The sequence below is a fragment of the Pipra filicauda genome, unplaced genomic scaffold (assembly GCF_003945595.2).
Source record: "Pipra filicauda isolate LSUMZ 115617 unplaced genomic scaffold, ASM394559v2 scaffold115_size4368891_pilon, whole genome shotgun sequence".
NCBI lineage: Eukaryota > Metazoa > Chordata > Aves > Passeriformes > Pipridae > Pipra > Pipra filicauda.
In genome coordinates, this window is record NW_024103607.1 from 1,160,387 (window position 1) to 1,182,147 (window position 21,761).

The window sequence follows — 21,761 nt, forward strand, 5'->3', positions numbered from 1 at the left end:
ATTCCATTCATTCTAGGTGCCATACCATTTTCTGAAGTAATCGGCCTTTATGTTTTCTTTACTTGTGAGAGCAAACAACTCCGTTTTCTGATAATGCAGTCTCTAACAAACTACATCTTCTCAGTCTGTCTTCTAGCAGAGAAGAGCTATTGTATACGTGAGAATTTGATTTGACAAGAAGGTAATTTTGCAAGCACCTTCTGAGTTATTACAACCCCAAAAAAAGAACGTATAGAATAACAGTGGTTTATCAGAATGCAAAATAATTCCTGCCATCTCCTGCAACAGTCGCAACCAAACTCTGTCCAGTAGACCAGTTTGGGAAAAACAAACACGATCAGGAGTTAAGCAAAGGGTCATTTTAAGATAAGTCTAAAGAAAATTAACCTTTCAGGTGACGTTTTGGAGCTTATGAATTCAGCAAACTTATGTCTTAATTACATAATCGGCTTTGACATTGATGGGTTTTAAGAGAGCAGTTAGAATCTAGCTTAAGGTCAGCTATACAACTCGAAGGTAGAAACATAAAGCCAGCCTCAATACAGGTCAAATAGGACATGCTCTCAAAAAGGTAACATTACTATGAACAACCTGATAAAATTTGTATCTCAGAGAATATCAGTTGAAGAGCCCAACAGTCTCTTCTGGGAGATCAAAAAGAAAGGACCAGCGATACATGAACAAGATTTACGGAAATTACACAGACACAAGATTCCATGGCTACTGTCACTTCTGAGAAGGCCAGGTGCCACCTGGAGCATTACATCTCTTATTTTGGGAATTTGAAAAAAGTTTATAGGAATAAAACTTACATAAAGCCAGCAAACCTGTACTTGCTAAAGACGCAAAAGATTGATATAAGATTACATGAAAACTATGAGAATATTCCTGAAAATGTTATTGATTAAGTTTTGGCAGTTTTATGTATGTGGATTTTTAATTCCTTTTGAGAAGAAGAGACAGAAGGAGGAGAAGAGGAAATTTGACTTCAACATCACAAACAAAATTCCTTACCGTATGGAATTCCAGCTCCAAACCTGTCCATCAAAACAACTGCTCAGAACAAACAGAACACAAATAGCAAACTAGTCTTAAGGTCACTACCTGCCCCTCTCCTTCCAGCATGCCACCCTTCAATCCCAGGGTGGTGTCTAGAAAACTGTCTGAAAAAATTATCAAGTTTGGAATCCAAAATCAAACAGACTCTCTTATAGAAATGTAAAATAGCTTGAGTACACCTAATCCTTTGCAAAGGTTCTTTTTTTCAACTGAAAAGCTCTGAGATTCCAGATACAGATTTCTCTAAGGGTCTCTGCAAGTCACAGGCCTTATTTCAAACACTGCTATAGCGTTCTAGAAGACCTTACATTAGACTCACTGATCTTTAGTGATGGCCTCTACTTCTCTTCATACCATCTTTAGCTATTTCTTATTTGCCACTCAGGAAAGTTGCATTGGGCTATTTCAGCCATGAAATAGCTGACAGCTCAGTGTGCTTTCAGTAGTGCCTTCCTCCTTTGTTAAGAGCAAAACATATGTATTGCCTGCTAACAGAAATGAAAACCACAGTTTGATATCATTCAGAACTGCAGATTTAAGGAAGGTTTTTAACTATTTCTTTGGATTCTGTTCAAGGCAAAGGATTTATTTCCAACATGGAAAAAAAGTAAGAAAATGAACTACTTATGAAATAAGTTCCATTAATCAAAAGTACTGTTCTATTCAGCTGAGATACTGTCAATAAAAACTGACCAAAAAAATTGCCTTAGAGCAATTTATCCCATACACTTGAAAGTTTCAGTTCCTCACTTTTATTTAGCTTCTTGCTGCTACAGAAACTTCCACAGCTGACTCCAATTGCAGGGCTTCAGCAAGACTGATTCCTCAGATGCCACTCCTGTGAAGTTGCAGTTTTTAATGGCTCTCTCACCAACATCATTCATATTTTATTAGTTAGTTATATGCCAATTCTCAGAAAACACTGAATTCTTTTTGACGGCATCAAACTACTATAGGTTATGACAACACACAGATGACTACCTCTAGTTGTGTGCCAAGTCAAGTAAAAGCACCTCTACTTATTGAACAAGTCATACCATCCTGTTAAGACAACAAACATGCTTATGCAGCAATTCTGAGCTTTTGTACAGACATCGACCTTCCCCAGTGTGTAGTACTTACTAATTTCTTACACCAACTCAAGACTTCTTTGTGATTCTTATCATCCTTAGCTATGACTAGTAATAGTTCAAGTATTACAAACTGGTCTTTCCAAGTCTGTCTTGAAATATCCTGCGTGGTCTACTTTCAGACTTTTTAAGTCTTTTTAAATTTTCCAAAATACCATTTCTATTTCCAGCAACAGCTTTATTTCCTGAGCTTGACTTTAAACAACAATAATTGGATGTACCTCACTGCAATAATACACAGTCATTTTATAACCGATTTCAAGAATATATCTGTTTGCTAAAGCATAATTCATGGGCTCTGCAATTGATCTCTAGTTCTATTCCAGAGGAACAATTCCAGTCACAGCCAAAATTCAGGGAGTTTGAACTTGCAAGTGAAAGTAACAGCAACATTACATTGCAGAAGTTTCTTATAAATATAAATAAAAAGAACAAAACAATCTTACAGGTAGGCAGCATTGAAATATGAGTCTAATATACACCTCAAAATTTTACATGTTTGACTTCTATTTTTTCAATTACCAAATCTGAAATGTGAATATCATTAGCCTGTAAGATGTGAAACTTTATATTTTAAAGTGTAAGAGGCAAAAAGAGCTAGAGCCATACAAGTATTTTCCAGTTACATACCAATAATGCCACCTACTGGCATGAGAGGAGATCCAAATTTTCTATCCGAGTAATTTTTAAATCAAGAGCTTTAATTTCAATACAATATTAAATACAACTGGTTACCTTTCTCCTTGCACTTGTGTGAAGCAGATAATTTCTTTCACCCAAATTTCTTCACAAGCAAGGGACAGGATTAGAATTGAACAGTGTGCTATTTAATACCGAAATATCAACACTAATCTAAATATGGCAAGGATCAGAATATGGTAAGGACCAGAATGTAGCACTTTTCTTCAAAATGTAACCTCCAGGAACAGCAGAATGTCTCCTTCTCTAAAATTCATTGCCAAACAACAATAGAAAACATGAACTTGTGAAGGAGTTTTACTAGGTTAGCCCCTCTTAAAAATTCTTTCCTTCCTTCCAACCCATATGTATTTGCTAACTCTCAAAATGAATCAGCCAGTTGGAAAACCACCTTCCTGGTCACCATGTAAAACAAACCTTTCACAGTCATACTGTTTTTTTCAGGGATAAATGGAGTGTTACATTCCAATAATGGAAATACACAGGGGTATCAGAAAACATGGTGAATTTACAGTCAACCTCTTCTGGAGGTTGCACAGGCACTGGAGGAAACACAAGCTGCCATCGCATTTCTACCACATTTACTTTGGTTTCACACTAAAGATGCTTTTAAAGAAATAAATTTTTAGATCATTTTCTAGAATGGTATTTATATCCATGACTAATGTATTCAAAATTATGTGCATCATGCATTATAAACAAAATTTACTGAGGTTGTCATGTGAGGTTTTTGGGGGGTTTTGGTGGTTTTTTTGGTTTGTTTCGTTTTGGGATTTTTTGTCGTTTTGTTTTGGTTATTTGTTTTCTTGTTTTTTTTGTTTGGGTATTTTTTTGCTTTTGGGGTTTTTTTTTAGCATACTATTTTCTTCTCTTAAAATAAATAAAGTTCAGTTTCTGCTTTAAAACAAAAATCTTAATCTGGAGTTCGTGGCTGAGACCAGTCTCTCCAAAATGAACTACTGGAAGCACATCCCCACTTGTTAAAGTAAAATGGTTGTCTACGTTGTACTTGTTTCTGACAGTGGATATTAATGAACAGTAAGGGAACGAATGTGTGGATAGGAATTGCATACAGAGATTACTCCCTAACATATCCCCTCTCTCTGATTCTACAGCTTTAGGACTTTTTAAGCAAGCAGTTGTTCAGCAAGATGAGTGATGTTCCCTCTTCATTATTTATCTAAGATACAACAGCAATATATCCTAATAAAACTCAGTCTAAAAAGAACCTGTTCACAGTCACCAGATTTCTGCTGCTGCAGATTAAAAATTTACACAAGTCCATTCACAGCCTATTCTGAAAGCATTGCAACAAAGCTGTTTAGGCTGTAAGAATTTTTGCATCTTAACCAGTTTTGGTCAGAAAGGTCAACATTTGCTTGTCTTCCATAGTTGATTCATACACCTACCAGTCACATACTCAGAGCCCTTTGACAAAGTCTTACAAGACCATTTCAGTAACAATATTTTGCTCTTTCTTTTTAACCGCTTTTGCAAGTGTGTTCTTATGACCCAGCACACAAGTTGGTTTCTTGTCTTCTACCATCCCCCTAAAACCTTTATTCCTCTGACAGCTGAACTCCTCCTCCTTTCACATGTGTCTAGTAACAAGTGGAAACTGAAGCAAGTCATACATTTCTTGTTGAATTTTCATTCTTGATTCGCTGGGTCTCAAAGTTGGACTTTTCCAAAAAGATAATGGAATGCACCCTCTGATACTATTGATACAAGGACCTTGAGTGCTGTGAGAGCACAAAAAGAATGACTTCAAAAAGTAGTCAGGCTCCTGCATTCTCCCTGAAGAGTCTGCCCAATTACTGCTGTTGGGGGCAGCAAACTGGGATAAGCACTCGAAAACCTAACCAATCAACCAACCAAAAAATAAACCACCACTTTTAATGATGACCACCAGAGAAAAACAGGAAGACTTTTTCCTGACCCCCTTCAGTTCATCCTAAGAATTAAGTATACCAGACACACTTCTGCTACCCCATGGAAAGCTTACTCCATGATTGCTTTGGACTGAATTGTGAAATTAAGAGAAATTTTGCACAGATTTAAAGGAACAGCAGAGAACTGCACTCTTTTGATTTAACGGCATATAATGCAGTCAGCTACTTACAGAAAGCTCTAGTACTTTTGTGTACAGTAGTTACATTTCAAGACAGTTAAAGACTAAACAAAAACCCTAAAAATTATAAAAATTATAAAAAGTGGCACAGGAAGTACTAATTAAGTGAATGCATTCTAAAATGTATCTGAGTACTTGGTGACAACATATTTGCAATTTTAATCTCTGATTATGTGCAGAGCCTGCACATAAAACACAGACAAGTTAGAGGCAAAACCCATAATCTCATCAAGCCAAGAGAAACAGTTGTTTCTTCTCAATATTAAGAATTCGTTGCTGTCCATTAACTTTATAAAATCCCTCTAAAAGCAATGAGATGCAGAAATTAATGGAGGACAGCTTAGTTTGCTGTATTATTCATAGTGGTATACATCAAGAGTAGAGCTCAACTCTCAAACCAGACAAGCTGCAGGCCTGTAATAAACTATTTAATTACCTGCATTTATTTTAAAAATTCTGTAAGCAATAAAACGGCCTCTATTTTGCCCACTTTAAGAACTATGTAATAATTAAAGAGTCAAATTTCCAATTCCTGCTATCTAGACTGCACTGTTTTGACTAGCTCTCCACTGACTGTAACAGGGTCTAGACACAGACACCTATGTGGGTGTAAAATGCACCCTGCTAAGTATCTGCCCTAACAAAACCACAAGTTTTACTGCCCATAGGGGTAGGGCACATGGTACAGCTGTTAAGGATCAGGTACCTACCTGCACACTTCTGCTCAGGGGTGTGTGACTGTGTTTACACCTGGACCAGTTAAGACGTATCATTATTCAACGCTTAATGCCCTCACCACCAAAAGCAGAACAGGGAAGATCAGCTGGACACCTCCCTTTAGCAAATCAATGTATATTTTAGACGAAGGAATGTCAAAGAGAGAGTCTAGTGAGCTTCTAATAACAAACCTGATGTACCTAGTGGTGGTGACAGAAACTAAATGGGTTTCTTGAAATGGTACATAAAATACTAGAGCAGTCATACTAACAGAGTTCACCTGAAACGGAGTACAGGTTAATCTGAGTGTACCAGCATAATCCAACAATGCATGAAGTTCAATAGATTTGTCAACAGTAAGGTTTATGAAAGCATCAGACAGCAAGTAGGTGACTGTCCTAATGTAAATTTAACCCTACTTCATACAGCCTATCAAAGGACACCATCTGTCACACATAAGAATAAACCAGACTGTCATCATTTGGAAGCAACAACAAAAGAAAATGGCCATTACACTAAAATAAATTGTCAGATGACTGTGAAGCAAACCAAACTCTTACATATCGAATTCAAGTTCCAATTTATAACCTGTGTTTTATTAAAATTGCTTGATTACATTACATTATCATACATGCACAGGCATTATCTGCAAGTCCAAGAGAGTTCTGTTCACAATATAGTTTGAGATAAGCTTGCATTAGCATAAAGATGCACTATCATAAAAACTGTCATAGCCCATTTTAAACTTCTTCACCCCAGCATTTTTTTTTCCATTGGTTAAAACTCAGTGCCACAAAACACGTTTTAGAACATCCTGGTCTTTATGGTTAAACACAAGCTACACTAATGAGAAGATCACACATGGGATGATGAACTACCACTGAACTTCACATAAAGTTTTAAGACAATTATAAACCACAGAAAATCTACAGTTTGCTTGCTGGTTATATAACCTAAGAAAAGTTTTACAGAAACTATGCTAAGAAAACAGTTTAAAGCCAGCAATTTGCATAACTACTAAAAATCAAGAAATGGAAAATATTACTAAAAACCGTGTTCTTACCTTTTCCAGGACTTAGGTTTTGGTCTATAAACACCTTAAGCTCTCCATTGGCTTCAATTAGTCCAGCCTGTTAAAGAAAGTAACTTTGATTAAATTTACAACCACATACAGGCTTTTATTGTTAAAGATGAAAGGCATCATACCAGAAGCCTCTACTGCAACCACTCGCATTTTGTCACAATTCAGCTGCTATGTAATGGCACTGTTTGTGGTACAGTATTTGTCAAATTTTAAAGCCTTGATTTTATAAATACTTCTTAAAAAGCAAGTAGAAAACCAGTTTACACCCACTTTGCTATTCTGTCTTAAGGAGTGTACACGCACTGTTTTAACAGATGGCTGAGTACCCTTCTAATCTGAACCACTGACATCTGCAACTACACCTTTCTCTGTGTACATACTATTTACCTGCCACAAAAGGTAATAACGTTATAGCAAAAACAGCAGAGGGGGTAGAGAGTGCCGTGGGCCTTTTTAATCATAAAAAAAGTCATTAAGAAGAAACATCTTGAGCTTTTCAATTGTTATATTTTTAAAGATCAGAATATAAAGGTCTGAAGTGACAGAACTATATGGTGACCTGAAAGTGTATAAAGTCATCACAATCCTTTGAGAAAGCTCACTGTACAAGTTATTTTTTAAAATACGATTAATTTTTTTGATAGAGAACACTTGATGCGCAATTTCTTGGTATCTGTAGACAAAACAGTCCTGAAAACAAAATTAATTAACACAGGACAAACATTGTTTCCATTTAGAAACAACAGCAATAAAACCAACGCATGCACTTAACCATAGTTAAGCATGTGGTGTTAAAGAGGCTGAAAAATCCTTAGCTGCATTTTGTGCATAGCAGGTACGTGCAGGTTGCTGACAATCTTCGAGAAAGAATCAAGTGGTTTGCTGCCAGTCAGCAGCAAAGCTTCTCACCTAGAAGTCTACCCGAAGAGCCCTACTTACGATATGCCAGAAGTTTGGCAAGCCAAGAAAGCCACTAGAGGATGCTGTGGTGCCGTTATTATCCAGGTGTATCACACCAAGGATTTCTTACAAGAGAGACGGAACTTTAGGAAACTTTAGGAAACAGGAAACTTTCCTCAGTGAACTGGGTGGGGAGGGAAGGGGCAAGATAAGATGACTGAGCACTGGGGACAGTCTGGGAAGTCAGCAGAAGAGAAATTTTGCTAAGGCAAGCATGAAGAGCAGTGGCCTGTAATGGCATGGCAGCAATGAGGACCTGGTGGCACAAAGAAAACCTAAGTAAGGAGACAGGAGAAGTGAGAAGTAGAATGAAGAGCCTGTGACAGTTCTGTCCTCCATTTCCCTACTTTCCACCCTCAAAAGTAACACAACAGCATAGTTTTAGGGAGACTACAACAACTTTCCAGTACTCCCATTCTCCATCTTGCCCACAACAGGGATTTCAAAGGTCCACTTGAACAAATGACAGCTCCATCGCCCTATTCCCAGGCACCAGAACTTTTTATAAATCTAACTCCTTATCACACAACTACATAATTCAGAAGGGCAACAGTCTATATCAAGTACTTTCAAAGAAAAAGGTATACTCATCAATATGAAATCAGTATTGTGTACAGACATGTTTTTAGAGCCACCACTCTATGGCAACTTGACATTCCAGAACACTGAAACCTCATGTAACATATGAAGAAGAATTTCTGGGTAAGTGTTACCTTATACTGCCATTCTACCTAAATTTCACAACAAGTGTTAAACCATGCAGGAAGTGCAGTCTCATTGTCATCATTTCTTTAAGAGCACTACTTCAGTTTCTATTCAACGGCAGAAAGAAGAGGCTTGTATCAGGACTCTTGCAAATCCTCTTTTCCACGAGAATAAAAAAACATATCAATGAGGCTAGAAAAGCATTTAATATATTGCAGTTTTGATCAGAAAACCACCAAGAAAATGTCTATTTTAATCTGTAATGTCTTTCTTTTAAGAAGCACACGAATTCAATAATTTTGAACTATTAAATTCATTCATTGGTTTAATATGCAAAAGCAAATCTGCATCAGGTTCGCATGTCAGTTACAGTGATACTGCAAAATCAAATATTTAAGCTGTGATATTCAGTAAATTCAAGTATTAATGCAAATCATTATTTCAGTAACCAGAAAATTAGGCAATTCAGTAATCAGTTACTTATTGGTCCCTTCCATTTTCTACTTTTTTTAAACTAGAATGACTCCAATATAACTATTTCTATTCAATTATTTTATCTTTAAGTACTCAACCAACCACCATCATAGTAACAAGTAATCTCATAAGCTCCAAGTTTTCTTTTACATAAGTAAAACATACAGTGAAAAAATATTATCCAAAACAATGTGCCACTCCAAAACCCATAATCTAACCTGGCATTACAAAGGGTCAGGTTAGTGCTACATGCCCTGGACTGTGCTTTTGTGTGACTGAAATGACGCAAGTCACTGACAAAACACAGAACATTTAGGAAAAACACAGCTTTTAATCAATAAGAGAAGACAATTTTGGAAAAATCAGAGAATGGTAATCACCAAACAACAAGAAGAATCCCCTAATGGACCACAATACTGATGAAGAGTACAGCCATTATAGTTCCACCACCTGTCCACACCAGTGTCTTACTAAAGGTTCAGCTCTATCAGTTAAAATGGCTGGTAAATATTCAACTAATTTGTAAGAGTATGCCCAGGGAAGAGTCCGAGAAAGCTATATGGAAACAATATTATGAATCCCACAGCAAACAGCACCCTCAGATGCTATTATTCACAGTAAAAACTGACTTCTAGTGAAAATTCTGTTATTCCAGCCTCAGTATGCTCTTCACACTTTTGGTTACGCTGCTTAATTCTAAGGTTATCAAAATTTAACACTGGATACAAGCTTTTGGTGAGAGAAAATGGAAGAGCAAAACTTCCATCCCATAAAAAATGTTGGTGTCTCTGTTCTAAAATGGAAATACTAAGCAAAAGACCTCTCAGTGTGTATTTCAAGGAAATGCCTCCTATTTTTCAAGCCAGGTTATTTTGGAGGAGGCACCAGGATTACTCCTCTGGAACCTACATAGCACAGTGCCCAAAAGAAAGAAAGAAAACAGAGGAAAATGTGACTATAGCTCTCATTAGCTATATTATAGTCACAGATTCACAATGAGCAAAATAAACAACACCAAAACCCAACTAAACAAAACCCAACCCCCCAAAAAACAAACCAGAACAAAAAAACCAAACCAAACCAAAAATTACCACCAAGAAAACCCCACTCAGCAGTAAGTACTGGATTTTCCCAATGGAAAGGTTATCTTCTGTCAAGAAGGGTCTAGACATTAAGGAAATTCTATTTTCTGATGAGAAAATGCACAGTTTTCAGGCCCTATCAAGCTGCTTATAACAACATATTTTGATTTTTACTATTTTTCACTGCAATTTTTTTCATATTCCATATTTTCTTCTTATCTTCTCACAATTCTCAATTTCAAGATGTGTTACTTCCTTTGATGATGATGCCAGGGCTTCTTGAAATAATTTCATGCTTTTAATATCTGATTCTGAAAGTTTATTAAGTGCTTGCAATTTCGCAATTGAGCATAGCTTTCCTCATCAAAGAGACATGTTGGTTACGTCTACTTCTCTGTGGAACGAAATCCCTGGTACGTTGAACAGGCTACAGATACAGGCACAACCTTTATCCTTTACATATTACAACAAAATAAATAATTATTTAAAAAAATAGCTTTTGACACCCACCATAGCATCTAAACTGTAATAACTACTTAAGATCTTTCCACACATCACAGGAAAGGAGGTTAAAGTCCATTGAATAAATTAGTAAATCTGGTAATTTGAACTGCAGAAGTTATGCTGGAGTAAAAATCCAAACCATCATCAAGGTTTTGTCTCAGCACATCATTCAAAGCTCCTAAGGAAAAGAAATCAACTGGCAAGCTAAACAAATCAAAAATTCAACTGAAGTTAGCTCTGGCCTGCTATGAGATCATCATCAGTCATAAGGACCAGAAAGTCTGTTTTTGTTTTGTTTACATATAAAAGCTGAAAAGCACAACTTGCCTCAGCCTGAAAAGCTGGAAATCGGGGAAAAAACTTATTGTTGGGATTGAAGTTAATCTGAAACAAAATTTGCTAAAAATGCAGAGAATTTCAGTTATTAAAAAGACCCCTTGGGGCAGACTATCAGAGAATAATTTAGTATCTTACTAACAAGCTCATATTTGCAGTCTCTGAAGTTATGCACTAGAAAATCAACACCCTTACAACAAAAAGATAATGTCTTCCACAGCTTTTAAGCCTTGCAACTTATTTCTTAGTAAAAATTGGCAAGAAATTATTTTCTAAACCTTTAAACTAAACAGAAAATATGCAAGATGAACTTGGACTAAAGGACAAGCAACCTATAAGAGCAAGAAGCTTGAATGAGGAAAATCAAACTGAACAAGTACACGTGTTCTGTATATCAGATTTAACCTGAGAGGAAGGTCTCTCCCACTGCTTTAAGTAAATATAGGGAAGAGAAGGATGATTTTCTGCCACAGAAATACCTTTTCTACCTTGCTTCTAGGTAATGAGTTCGTTTTAAGTATACTCCCTGAAAAAGAGCTGAAAGAAGAGCAAAATGGTAAAGATATGTGGAAACAGAGGTATCTGCTAAAAGGTTATTTCTCAGAACAGAAATTTTCAGTTGCTAAGCGCAGATTAAGCACATTAGATTGAGGCACAGAACTGGGTTGCACAACAAGAGACGTGGGTGCCAAATATACAACAATGGTTAAAGAATGGGAGTCAGAGTGGGACAGTCAGAAAAACAGTTTTGGGACTGGCAAGGAAAGATACAAAAAGTGAGCTACAAAATCAGATGGAAGATGGCAAATTAAGAGCTGAGGTAGAGAAACTGAGTCACTGAAAAACTGCAGGCAATACATCTGATGAGAAATTAAGAAAGAGCTTTAACAGAGCAAAGAGATCAAATCCTGTGACAAGAAGGGAAGAGCACGGGAAGTGGGAAAACAAATACAATCTATTCTAAACTACGACTGAAAAGGGAAATAAGCTGGGACTCAGACTGAAAAGTTCAAAATAAATTGGGAAAGAAGTACTGAAGACAGAATCAGAAAATGGAGAAATTGGGAAGGAAAAGTATTTCCAAACAGAACTTGTCCAAGGCATTTCATGGTCCTGGGTTGACAATTGGACTTCATGATCTTAAAGGTCTTTTCCAACCTTAACCATTCCACAATTCTATGACCAGAAGCATGCCTCTGCTGTCTACAAAAAACCACCCATCTTGTGCAAAAGTGCACCTAACTTGATCTACAGAAATGACAATCCCTAGTCATTTTAAAGGCAATAAATGTAAAGGCCTAGGCCATGCAATTTTACTATGGGCCACTTCATTGACAATATAGTTCTCTTTCTTGTTTGCTTTATTTCAGCATCAAGAAGCAACAGAATATTAGTACACCTTCAAAGCGTAGAAAAGCTTAAAACCAGAAATAAGCAATCTTATTTTAAGGCTGCTTAAACAACCTTTATTCCTTTTTTCACCCCTATCCATAAGCAAATGTCATTTTTAACAAGATGATAATTAACCGCTTTTCCCATTGGATTCTCCTCTCATACAGGGACCAAAACAAACATGCTCCAGGAATGAATTACTAGACAACTGTAAAAGACTATTTTTATGGGACATCCAATTCATTTGTTGCAAAACTTAAAAGGCAATCAAAATGTCAAGCGAAGGAGGATTGTAGGAAAGGAAAAAGTTTTAAAATTTAAAATATTTGAATTTCATTTTACAAATTAAGCCTTTACTGTATAAGCAACATACAAACTTTTTAAGGCAGACTATAGGAGTCCAATCCTTCACAATTCTCAGATGTTATTTTCCTGTGTCTCAGTAGCCTTCTTCTGAAACAGATTTCACCATACCACATCCTCATTTCACGCAACATCTTCAAGATTATTGTGTCTGTCAACCACTCAGCAATGAGCTACACCATACAAATGAGCTTTCCAAAAAGTATCTTTGAATTTTTAGCACATTAACTCAGCAAGGTCAAAGCACCAGATAATAAAGATCTGGATATAACAAGACTGTGAAGGTAAAAAGCTAAATACAGGTCAGTAGCTCAGTTAAGCCTTGTTGATCTTCATCTGAATATAGGCTCTGCTGACACTGCAGTTAAGTTGGACACTGAGTAATACACAAAATGACACCTGAGGTCTCCCTTATTGCAGAGTACGTCGAGACCATTAGCTTTCTTGGCTGTTCTTTCTGAAAAGAGCAACACATCTCGAATTCAGTAAAAATTAAATGAAGAACTCATTTTGAAGACGAGTCAAATAGCAGTCCTGTCTAAGCAGCCAACAGATCAAAAACACCTCAAGAGTTAAAGTCATTACACGGTGTTGTTTCTTACAGTAATTCAATTGCTGAAGTGATACAATCTTTGCAAAATTTAAAGCTGATAACCCCAAAACTAACTGTGAAGCTATAGTAACAAAGCAAAATTGAATACAAGATTCCTACTGGAGAATATAGTACCACTTCTAGCACATAAACTAATCAGAAAATAAAAATCATTGTTCGTGTCCTCCTGGACTAAATACCCATGTGCAGAGGTACCAGCAGCAGCCATTTCCACAACCAGCTCCTGCAATCATTCTAGATTTGACCTTTCAGATTTTTGTTTTTCCAGCCAAACCAAATTTTAACAGCAGCTTGTTCAACAGCATCTGAACCACAGCTGAAATCAACCGGACCCCTTCTAAAACCATTTGCCTCACTGATCTCCTTATCAGCATATTGTGAGAACACAATGGCCCACAGCATAATTTTCAAGCAAGTCTGTGTGACCATTAATGCAATACTAGAACCCTTAGCAACTGTAATGTAACACAAGACAAGCAGCTAGAAGCATTTTTGGGGAATATGGACCACTGGCAATTTTTAATATCAAGTCTGCTATCTGAGAACCACTTCAACACAGAGAACACTTGGCAGAGACCAGCCCAGTCTTCCTCCCACTCCTAATTAGCTATAATAAATATCCATTAATAGATACCCAAGCAACCAAATACAAACACTAAAACAAGTAATCCCTAGCCTAACTTAACTTTTAAAAGATACCTTTTTGTTGAGCATGTTGTCAGTACAGTGTAGTTACTCAGTAAAATACTAGAATATACCTACATAGAGCCACTATCATTAACCAACACATCCAATTAATAAAGTTTAACCCTTAAAGGCTACAAGAAAACACTTTATTTAAACAAAAAAAATGTCGAGGTGACACGCAACTTCTGAGTTGCTGTTTCCTGAGTTTATAATACAAACCAATATAGCAAAAAAAGGAGAGCTCTGATTGTGTACTTGGAATATAAAAAGGAGAGCTTAAAGATCACTTTCCTTTTGCCTTCTTTGAAAAAGTACATTAAAAACAATTAACAACATTCAAAATCCCAAAGACACCTTTTTAGATGACCTAATTTCATAATATTATTTCATCTTCAGTTTGCAAACTTCTGAACATGTTAGAACTAACTAAAGGCAGACAGATCAAGCTACTGAGAAGCCACTGAACTAAAATGATATCAAAAAAAGTGCATGACCACTTGACTTTCCTCAAAGACTTAACTCCTCTAGTCCGCCTCACTGAAATTCCCAGTACATTACCAAAAATAAACATGAAAGAAAAAATACACGCTGGTATTTTAAGAAAAGTCTGAAAAATGTTTTGAAGACTATTCAATACTTTCTAGGGATTGAAAGTGTATCATGCAAAGAAGGTCCAAAATGTGTATTTTTCCTACTTCCATTAGGTTCTTTTTCTTTAATCCATCCAAAACATAGCTTTTTCAGACGTGTTCAAGATTCATGCAGAAGTACCCCAAGAAAGCCATTAAAAAGTACAACTTCTGTGGTATTCTGGCAAAATTAGTAATACAGAAGCACAGATCTATTAGCTTCCACAAATATAGCAGACCTACTAACCTATCCAGTAAAGCTGTGCTAAGAAATCACTTTGCTATTTTTTAAAATATTCTTTGAGCAAAATATTTACTAATACTGTGAAATAATTCACTGAAATAATTACATGCCTGAATGTATTCTGAATTCTCAGTTAAAATAAACTCAACGTTAATCCATGCATCTCTAGATCTCTTAAAAAGTAATGTTAGATGAGGTGTTGAACTTTGTGCAGGCACAATTTCTCATATGCTGTCCTCATATTTACACATGTGCACACGGCTTCCTTTGCTAAATTGGATACACGGGCCATAGCTACTCCTCAGTAAGATTCATAAAAGCACCATGAAAAACTAAAGAGATACAATAATTTTTATGCAAACTAGGGACCGAGAGAAAAATCCCTAATAAAGCAATTCAAGCAAAAGATGACAATATAATTTTTAAAAATAAATTAAACATTCTAATTTTAGAACAAGCAGTTCCAAAGCCAACACCACTGCCAGCAACCTATGAAACAGTAACTCAAGAACAGCTCTCAAGAAAGATATTTTAGTCTGTGAGAAATTCTGAAGGCTAACAGTGGTGCGTCAGTTCAAAAAGTTTCTTAAATTAGTTTTCAACTCCATGTTCTTTGTGTACAAATTATTTTTTAAATAACTTGAAACAGCCTATGCGATGATGGTGAACAACTGAAACAATCACAAAAAACAGCTACTAGGTAAGAATGTTTCATTTACACATACTTTTTGAGAGCAGAAGGAATCATGCTCATTCATTTTGTCTAGCCCCTTTCTTCTCAATACTCACTGGAACACATGCATTAGACTACTCCTCATAATAGATACAGTTCCTGCAAGTTGTTGTGTTAAGAGTATGGAAATGCAGCAAAAAATAAACCCCATTGCTCCTGCTTCTTTTTCCTATGCAACACTGGATTTTCAAGAAAACATCCACAAGCTTCTCTAATGGCTGCTCGAGCAGCCTCAACAGTGCAACCGAAGTAACTGAGAGGAGAAACAGGGTCACCACAAGTTGGATCTTCAGCCATGCTACAGAAACTGTTAATTTAGTAGTGGAAGGTATATTAACCATTGATGCTAAAATTTATCATTTAAATTTACAGATAATTCTCAACATGTAACTGAATATAAAAGTGGCCAGCAAGTAGTCCTCAGTCTTATACTGGAAGCTGGAAAAAAAAAAGTTATCAAATTCACTCTCTCGCTACAGTAATTCCTGCTCCTTCATTCCATGCTGCATCCTGCTTAATTTTAAGCATGTCGAGGATGGGCAGGTCATCATTTCCCCTAGGGAGCTGCTCTTCCCACCCAACTATTAATCGCATGAATCCAGTGAGCAGCACAAGTCAGCTGAGGACCTCGGTGTGTACATTTGGCTCTTCCAGCTCCTGCCTGGAAGGTGCCACATTTCTTCTGGAAGGCACCAGCAGTGAAAGAGTTTACAGTAGATACAGCAAACTCTTAGAGACTGACACTGATTAACCACAAAGAGGAATTCTGGCTAACCTAGAGTTTCTGGAGGTTACCTGTATGCGATGACCAAGGAATTTCCCAAACAGTGCAAAGCTACAAGTCAAACTGCACCCAATCCTACTGACCTCACCTTGTCATTAAGACTCTTGGGAGGAAATTCAATGATCCCACTCCCAAGACACACAAGTCCTTCAGATACGGCAACCAGTGTTCTCTTGTCCACGCACGGGTTTTTTCATTGTTTCTTTAAATTGCACAAACAGTAAAGTGTTTCCAGGAACTAAGATCTCCTGAACTGAATGTGATATACCGTATTTGCCCAATTCTGTTAGAATTGCTTCTCAGCTCCGCACAGTGCTCATTTACACAAACTCAAAAATGGCTGTGCTCAATGTTATTACCAGATCACACTGGAAAATGAGTGCTCCTCTCTTCCCCTGTTTACCTTTACTGCATTCCAGATCTCCTACCCAAAACATAAATTGACATATATGCACAGATACTTTAACATTCACAAGCAAGTATTTCTCTTTTTCCATTATTATTTTTCAACTTATCCAGCTATACCACTACTTACGATTTTAAAGTCCACCTGCAGCTTTTAATTAAGGAGCTACATATGAATATACCTTTTCTGCCCCCCTTCACAGCTTCCTGACTGCTGCCAAGGCAACTGAAGTAATTTGGGGAGAAAAAAAATAAAATTAAAACCTCAATGTTTTGTTGCTTATTTTGTCTTGACTATACAGTCTGAAAAGCATTAGAGGGATACATATCAAAGCAATATTTTGTAGAATTTAGGCTTGCATCAAATAGTCATAAGCATTATTCTGCCAGCTTACATGATCAGTACTTTGGTAAATATTTAATCCTTTATAAAACAAATTTTCTTGGGTTTGCCAATACTCTCCATCATGGTCCCCATTTGTTCAATTATCCAGCAAAGTCTCAGTCTGCAAACTTTTACAAGTATTTGACTTTTCTAACAGATCTTATCAAAATGCAGTATTTATAAAGAGGTATTGGAAGAACTGGAAAAGAGAAACAAAAGGGAAAGTGCTCTCGTGCAGCAGGTAGGAAGAAGGGTTAAGCAGGAGCATGTCGCGTTGTGGTGCCCTGTCTACACACCTTCCCTTTCTGTCGGGCTCCCTGCTCCGCTGTCACCATGGCCCCGCTGTCACCATGGCCCCGCTGTCACCATGGCCCCGCTGGCCCCGGCAGCACAGAACAGCAGTGGGATGCACATCACGCCTGTGCTCCCAGGCTGGAGCACAGAGGCATCCCTGGTCATGTAAATGCCACCTGAAGCCCAGACTCAGGACTGTAGCAGCACAGCCCTTCTTCCCAGTTTAGCCATCTCAGCTATGCTGAGAAAAAGGGAAGGAAGGGGCGGGGGCATTCATCAACTTTGCCATCTTCTTCACCACTACATCTCACAGACTGAGCACTTGATAGGTGACATGGCAGAACCACAAGACATTAATCACAGCAGTATTTTCATGTCAGAATGTTTAAATTTACAGCAACACAGGTTTTTAAAGACTCATTGCCCAGAAATTTAGTGATACTGTCTCGATCACGCTTAATTCCATTATGCGGCTTGGAAAAGAACTTAGATTTTGAACAAAAAAATGGGGAAAATTCTCTTCCTCCTTGAAAATCAAAACAAGTGGTATACCAATTAGCACCTCTATTTCATAGTATTAAACCAAAACTAGATGGGTCTATAATCAGATGCGGAAATTTAAAATTTCCCAGCATACGCTACACATTTTAGACATCATGTAATGGTGGGTATGCAATAGTCTGCAAAAAGGTAAGCAGTCTATCTTTCTTTCCTGAAGCACAATTCAAGTATGTGCAGAGGTTTCTAAGAACAGGTTAGACAATATTCAGTTAAGATTTCACAGCCTTTCTAGCTACCTCAGCTATTCCAGTGCTCAAGTACACTTAAAATTTTACCTAAAACTTGACCTGATTTTAACTTTCTTCAAATTCAGCTTATTAATTCCTGTAATAAAGACACTAAAAGCAATTTCTTCTTTAATTTCTGAAGTTTACTATAACGTATGTTATCCTGTTATTCCTTCCTTAACTACTCTCTTTTCTAGAATAAACTACATCTTTCAAAAATGAGGCTTGTTCTTAAATGTCTTATTCTCATTTTGCTCCCCTAGACCTTCTAGGATATTCACCTGTATTTCTAGGTGCTAGCACTTCTTCACTTAGTTGATATCTCTCCCAAAACTTAATATAAAACAAATGTACTTCGGTATCTAAATTACTTTGAACTGTTTCAATTTCATCTCCTAGTCCAACACTCCTCTTTCATTTTCTTCCCGCTTATACAGCCTATCGTTCCCTGAACTCTGCTATCTGTAATGTACTCGGCCACCCTTATCTCTTCCAGGCAAGCTTTGAGTGACTACGTATTTTCTGGTTGCTTCTCCCCACATTAAGATGTTTTTCAGTTGAGCTACTAAAATTTCCTACAAGATTAATTTTTTAAACCAATTCCTCTTTCATGGAAATTCTTGCTATTTCAAAGCTACAACAGCCCACATTAGATTGCAACCTGCTGTTCTACGAAGTGAGTTGTATTAGTTCTCCTTAGCTTGCATGCTGTTGTTTTTGGGTTGGTTTCCTTTTGAATACGGAGTAGTATCTTGTCTTATTCTCACTAAGAAAACATGAAAGCCCAATTATACTGGGTATTAACAATGACTGACATCTTAGAGGCAGAATATGTTGTAACTTTTTTTTTAAGTATTGGAATGGTTAAAGAGCAAACATGCTCCATGACAGGCCACAGAATCAAAGCCACTAACCTTAACACCAATGGTAATGGAAGTCTATGCTGAAAGTTCCCCAAGCCTGTTTTTACAGACACTAACAAGCATCTTTTGGTAGACACAGATAAACAATGAACACATATGGAGACTGAACCATCTTCACTTCCTTGAATGTATGATGCCTCTCTGAACACAAGAAAGGCAATGCTAGTCGACAACAACCCTGTCATCTGAACAATATTTGCTGGGGTTTTTTTAAATCCAATCCAAACCCAAGCTGGTTTAGTGTTTAATATGAATACACATAACGACAACAGTCCAAGTGCTGTTATAAGCATAGTGAATTCTTAGGATTAAATACTCTGAAAAAATGGCTGCAGATCTGAAGCTGGTTTATGCTGTTACGTCTACAGGAAAACATAACCTAGGCTTGATGTACGATATGGATAAAGTTCTATATATTCATTAATGCCAGCTACTATAAAGCATGACCCCATTTGCTTTTGTTAATAAAAGCATTCCCTGAGCTCCATGTGCTACAAATATACTTACATCTTTTGCCATGTTACCAAAGACTAGAAACCAGTCCTCTTAAAATCTTGACGGCTGCAGGACACAGGGACAATGATGCTATTTTCTACAAAACAAGCAGAGACAGCATCAGTTGTAAAAAAATAAAAGGAGGGAAAGTTTTTACAATTGAAATTAACGACTACTACCACGTACAATTTAGGTTTCTTTTTTAAAAAAGCCACATTTTTAAAAAGGGAAAAGTTTCCCTTCATCACCTTTTCATCCCTTGAGCCCCACGCTCACGTGTGGGGGGCACTCCTTCCCCGACGGCGGGGGCGAGCTGTGCCGTGGCAGAGCCCTTCCCCCAGCCCGCACCCGATCCCACGGGGGGCCGGTCCCTGTCCAGCTGCGCCCCTTCCAGCACCGAGCGCTGGGCGCGGGCAGCGATCACGGCCTCCTCCTCCTCCTCCTGCTCCCCACCCCCATTTCCAGCAGCAGGGACAAGTAGGCCCTAGGGGCAGCTCCCCCCGGGGCCTTCCAGCCCCGCTCTCCTCCTCCTCCTCGCAGGCGGACGGGCCGCGGCCGCACCGGGCGGCACAGCCCGGCGGCCGCCTCCGCTCCCCGGGCACCCCGCGCCCCCCGACCGGGGCCTCACCGCCCGGGCAGAGCCCTGAGCCCCGCGCCGCCTCCCCCCGGCAGCGAGGGGCCGCGCTAATCGCCTGGGCGGCGGGGGCGCGGGCAAGGGGGGACGCGCCCGGCGGCACCGCCGGCGGCGGCGGGGGAAGGGGCGGCGGGCGGGGTGCGGGTCCGCGCCGTCCCCATCCCCATCCCGCCCGACCCGCCGCCGTCCCACCCGCCGCCGCTCCCATCCTCGGGCGCGGGCTGCCTGCACCTGAGCGGCCGAAGGTAGAGAGAGCCGGCTCCATCCCCCGCCGCCGCCCCCAGATAGGGACCCGGAGCGCGGAGCGGGAGCACCCCCCGCCCGCCGCCGCCGCGCTGCTGCCGCCGCTTCTGCTGCTGCCGCTGCGGAGGCGCCCGACTGCACATGTGCGGCGGCGGCTGCGCGGGCCTGGCGGGAGGGGGCAGGGGCGGGGGGAGGCGGCGGGACACCGACATCGGCAGCCCGGGAACGGGGGAGGGAGGGAGGGAGGGAGGGAAGGGGGCCGGCAGGGACCGCCCCCCAACCCCCCCTTGCTTCGGGGAGGGGGTGCGGGGGGAACAGGGTCTACCCCGGTGGGCTGTCACTTCCCAGCGCGCCTCTGCCCCTGCCGGCCGCCCGCCCGGCGGGCTCCCGACCGGCCACCCCCGCACGCCGCGGCCCCGCACACCTGCCCGCCGCCGCCGAGGGGCTGCCCGCGGGAACGGGGGGGGATGCGGCTGAACCAGTGGCGGCGGCGGCGGCCCCTCCGCGGACCCCGCGCGCGCGACCTCCCGCCGCTCTTTCCTCTTCTCTTTTCTCTTTTTTTTTTTTTTTTTTAAATAAATTAAAAATAATTTAAAAAAAAAATATAAACTTACACTTTTGTGCGTCCCCCTGACGCTGCGCGCTGACGTCACGGGCGCGGCGCGCCTCGCACGGGCACACGCGGAGCGGCCAAGCCACAACCCGCCCGCCCGCCGCTCCACGGCGCGCAGCGAGCGCCGCACTGAGCATGCGCGGGATTTTCGCGCCTTCTCCCGAGCGCGCGCCCGCCCGCCCGCCTGCCGCGCGGTGCCCGCGGAGCGGGACGGGACGGGACGGGACGGGCTGGGCTGGGCTGGGCAGGGCGGTTGCCACAACATCCTGCTGCCGGTGCTTCCTCATCGCGCTCTGTCCGGCCGTTACTTGAGCGAAGTTTCGCTCTCAGCTATCGTTGCTAAAATTAGGCGTTTTGTGGTAATCCAAGCGAAAGTTTTCCCTTTGGGCGGCTGCACAGTCTCAACCTTGAATTAGGTCAGACCTGCGCCAAAAAAGTGAGGCACCTCCAGGCTGTGCAGCCTCTGTGTACATGACAGCCGCAGGAACGGGGCATGTTAGCAAGGGTTGTGTGATGTAATTACATCATTCTCCAGTAAATTTTGGCAGAAAACCCTGCAGCATGCCTAGCGGGGGGCTGCAAAGGCAGGGCCGTAATGGTGGAAAGTGCGGGAAAGCACAAAAAGCTCAAAAACTGTGTTGCTTATAGGGATAGA

General features: G+C 39.9%; 1 protein-coding gene across 3 annotated transcripts in view; it reads right to left on the bottom strand.

The window, feature by feature from the left end:
• TFDP1 (transcription factor Dp-1) overlaps positions 1-21,171 on the bottom strand; it is a 39,958-nt gene extending 18,787 nt beyond the window's left edge. The window contains exons 1-3 of one of the 3 annotated variants that reach the window (XM_027743506.2): positions 21,108-21,171; positions 19,629-19,713; positions 6,800-6,866 (exon numbers count right to left, since the gene is read on the bottom strand). In XM_027743506.2, the coding sequence (XP_027599307.1) occupies positions 6,800-6,866; positions 19,629-19,640 (79 nt within the window). In that variant the 5' untranslated portion in view covers positions 19,641-19,713; positions 21,108-21,171. Of the gene's footprint in view, positions 1-6,799; positions 6,867-19,628; positions 20,179-20,481; positions 20,634-21,107 lie in introns of those variants that run through there. The other 2 variants (XM_027743505.2, XM_027743509.2) reach the window with 2 other exon arrangements.
• Between the last annotated feature and the right edge of the window lie 590 nt (positions 21,172-21,761).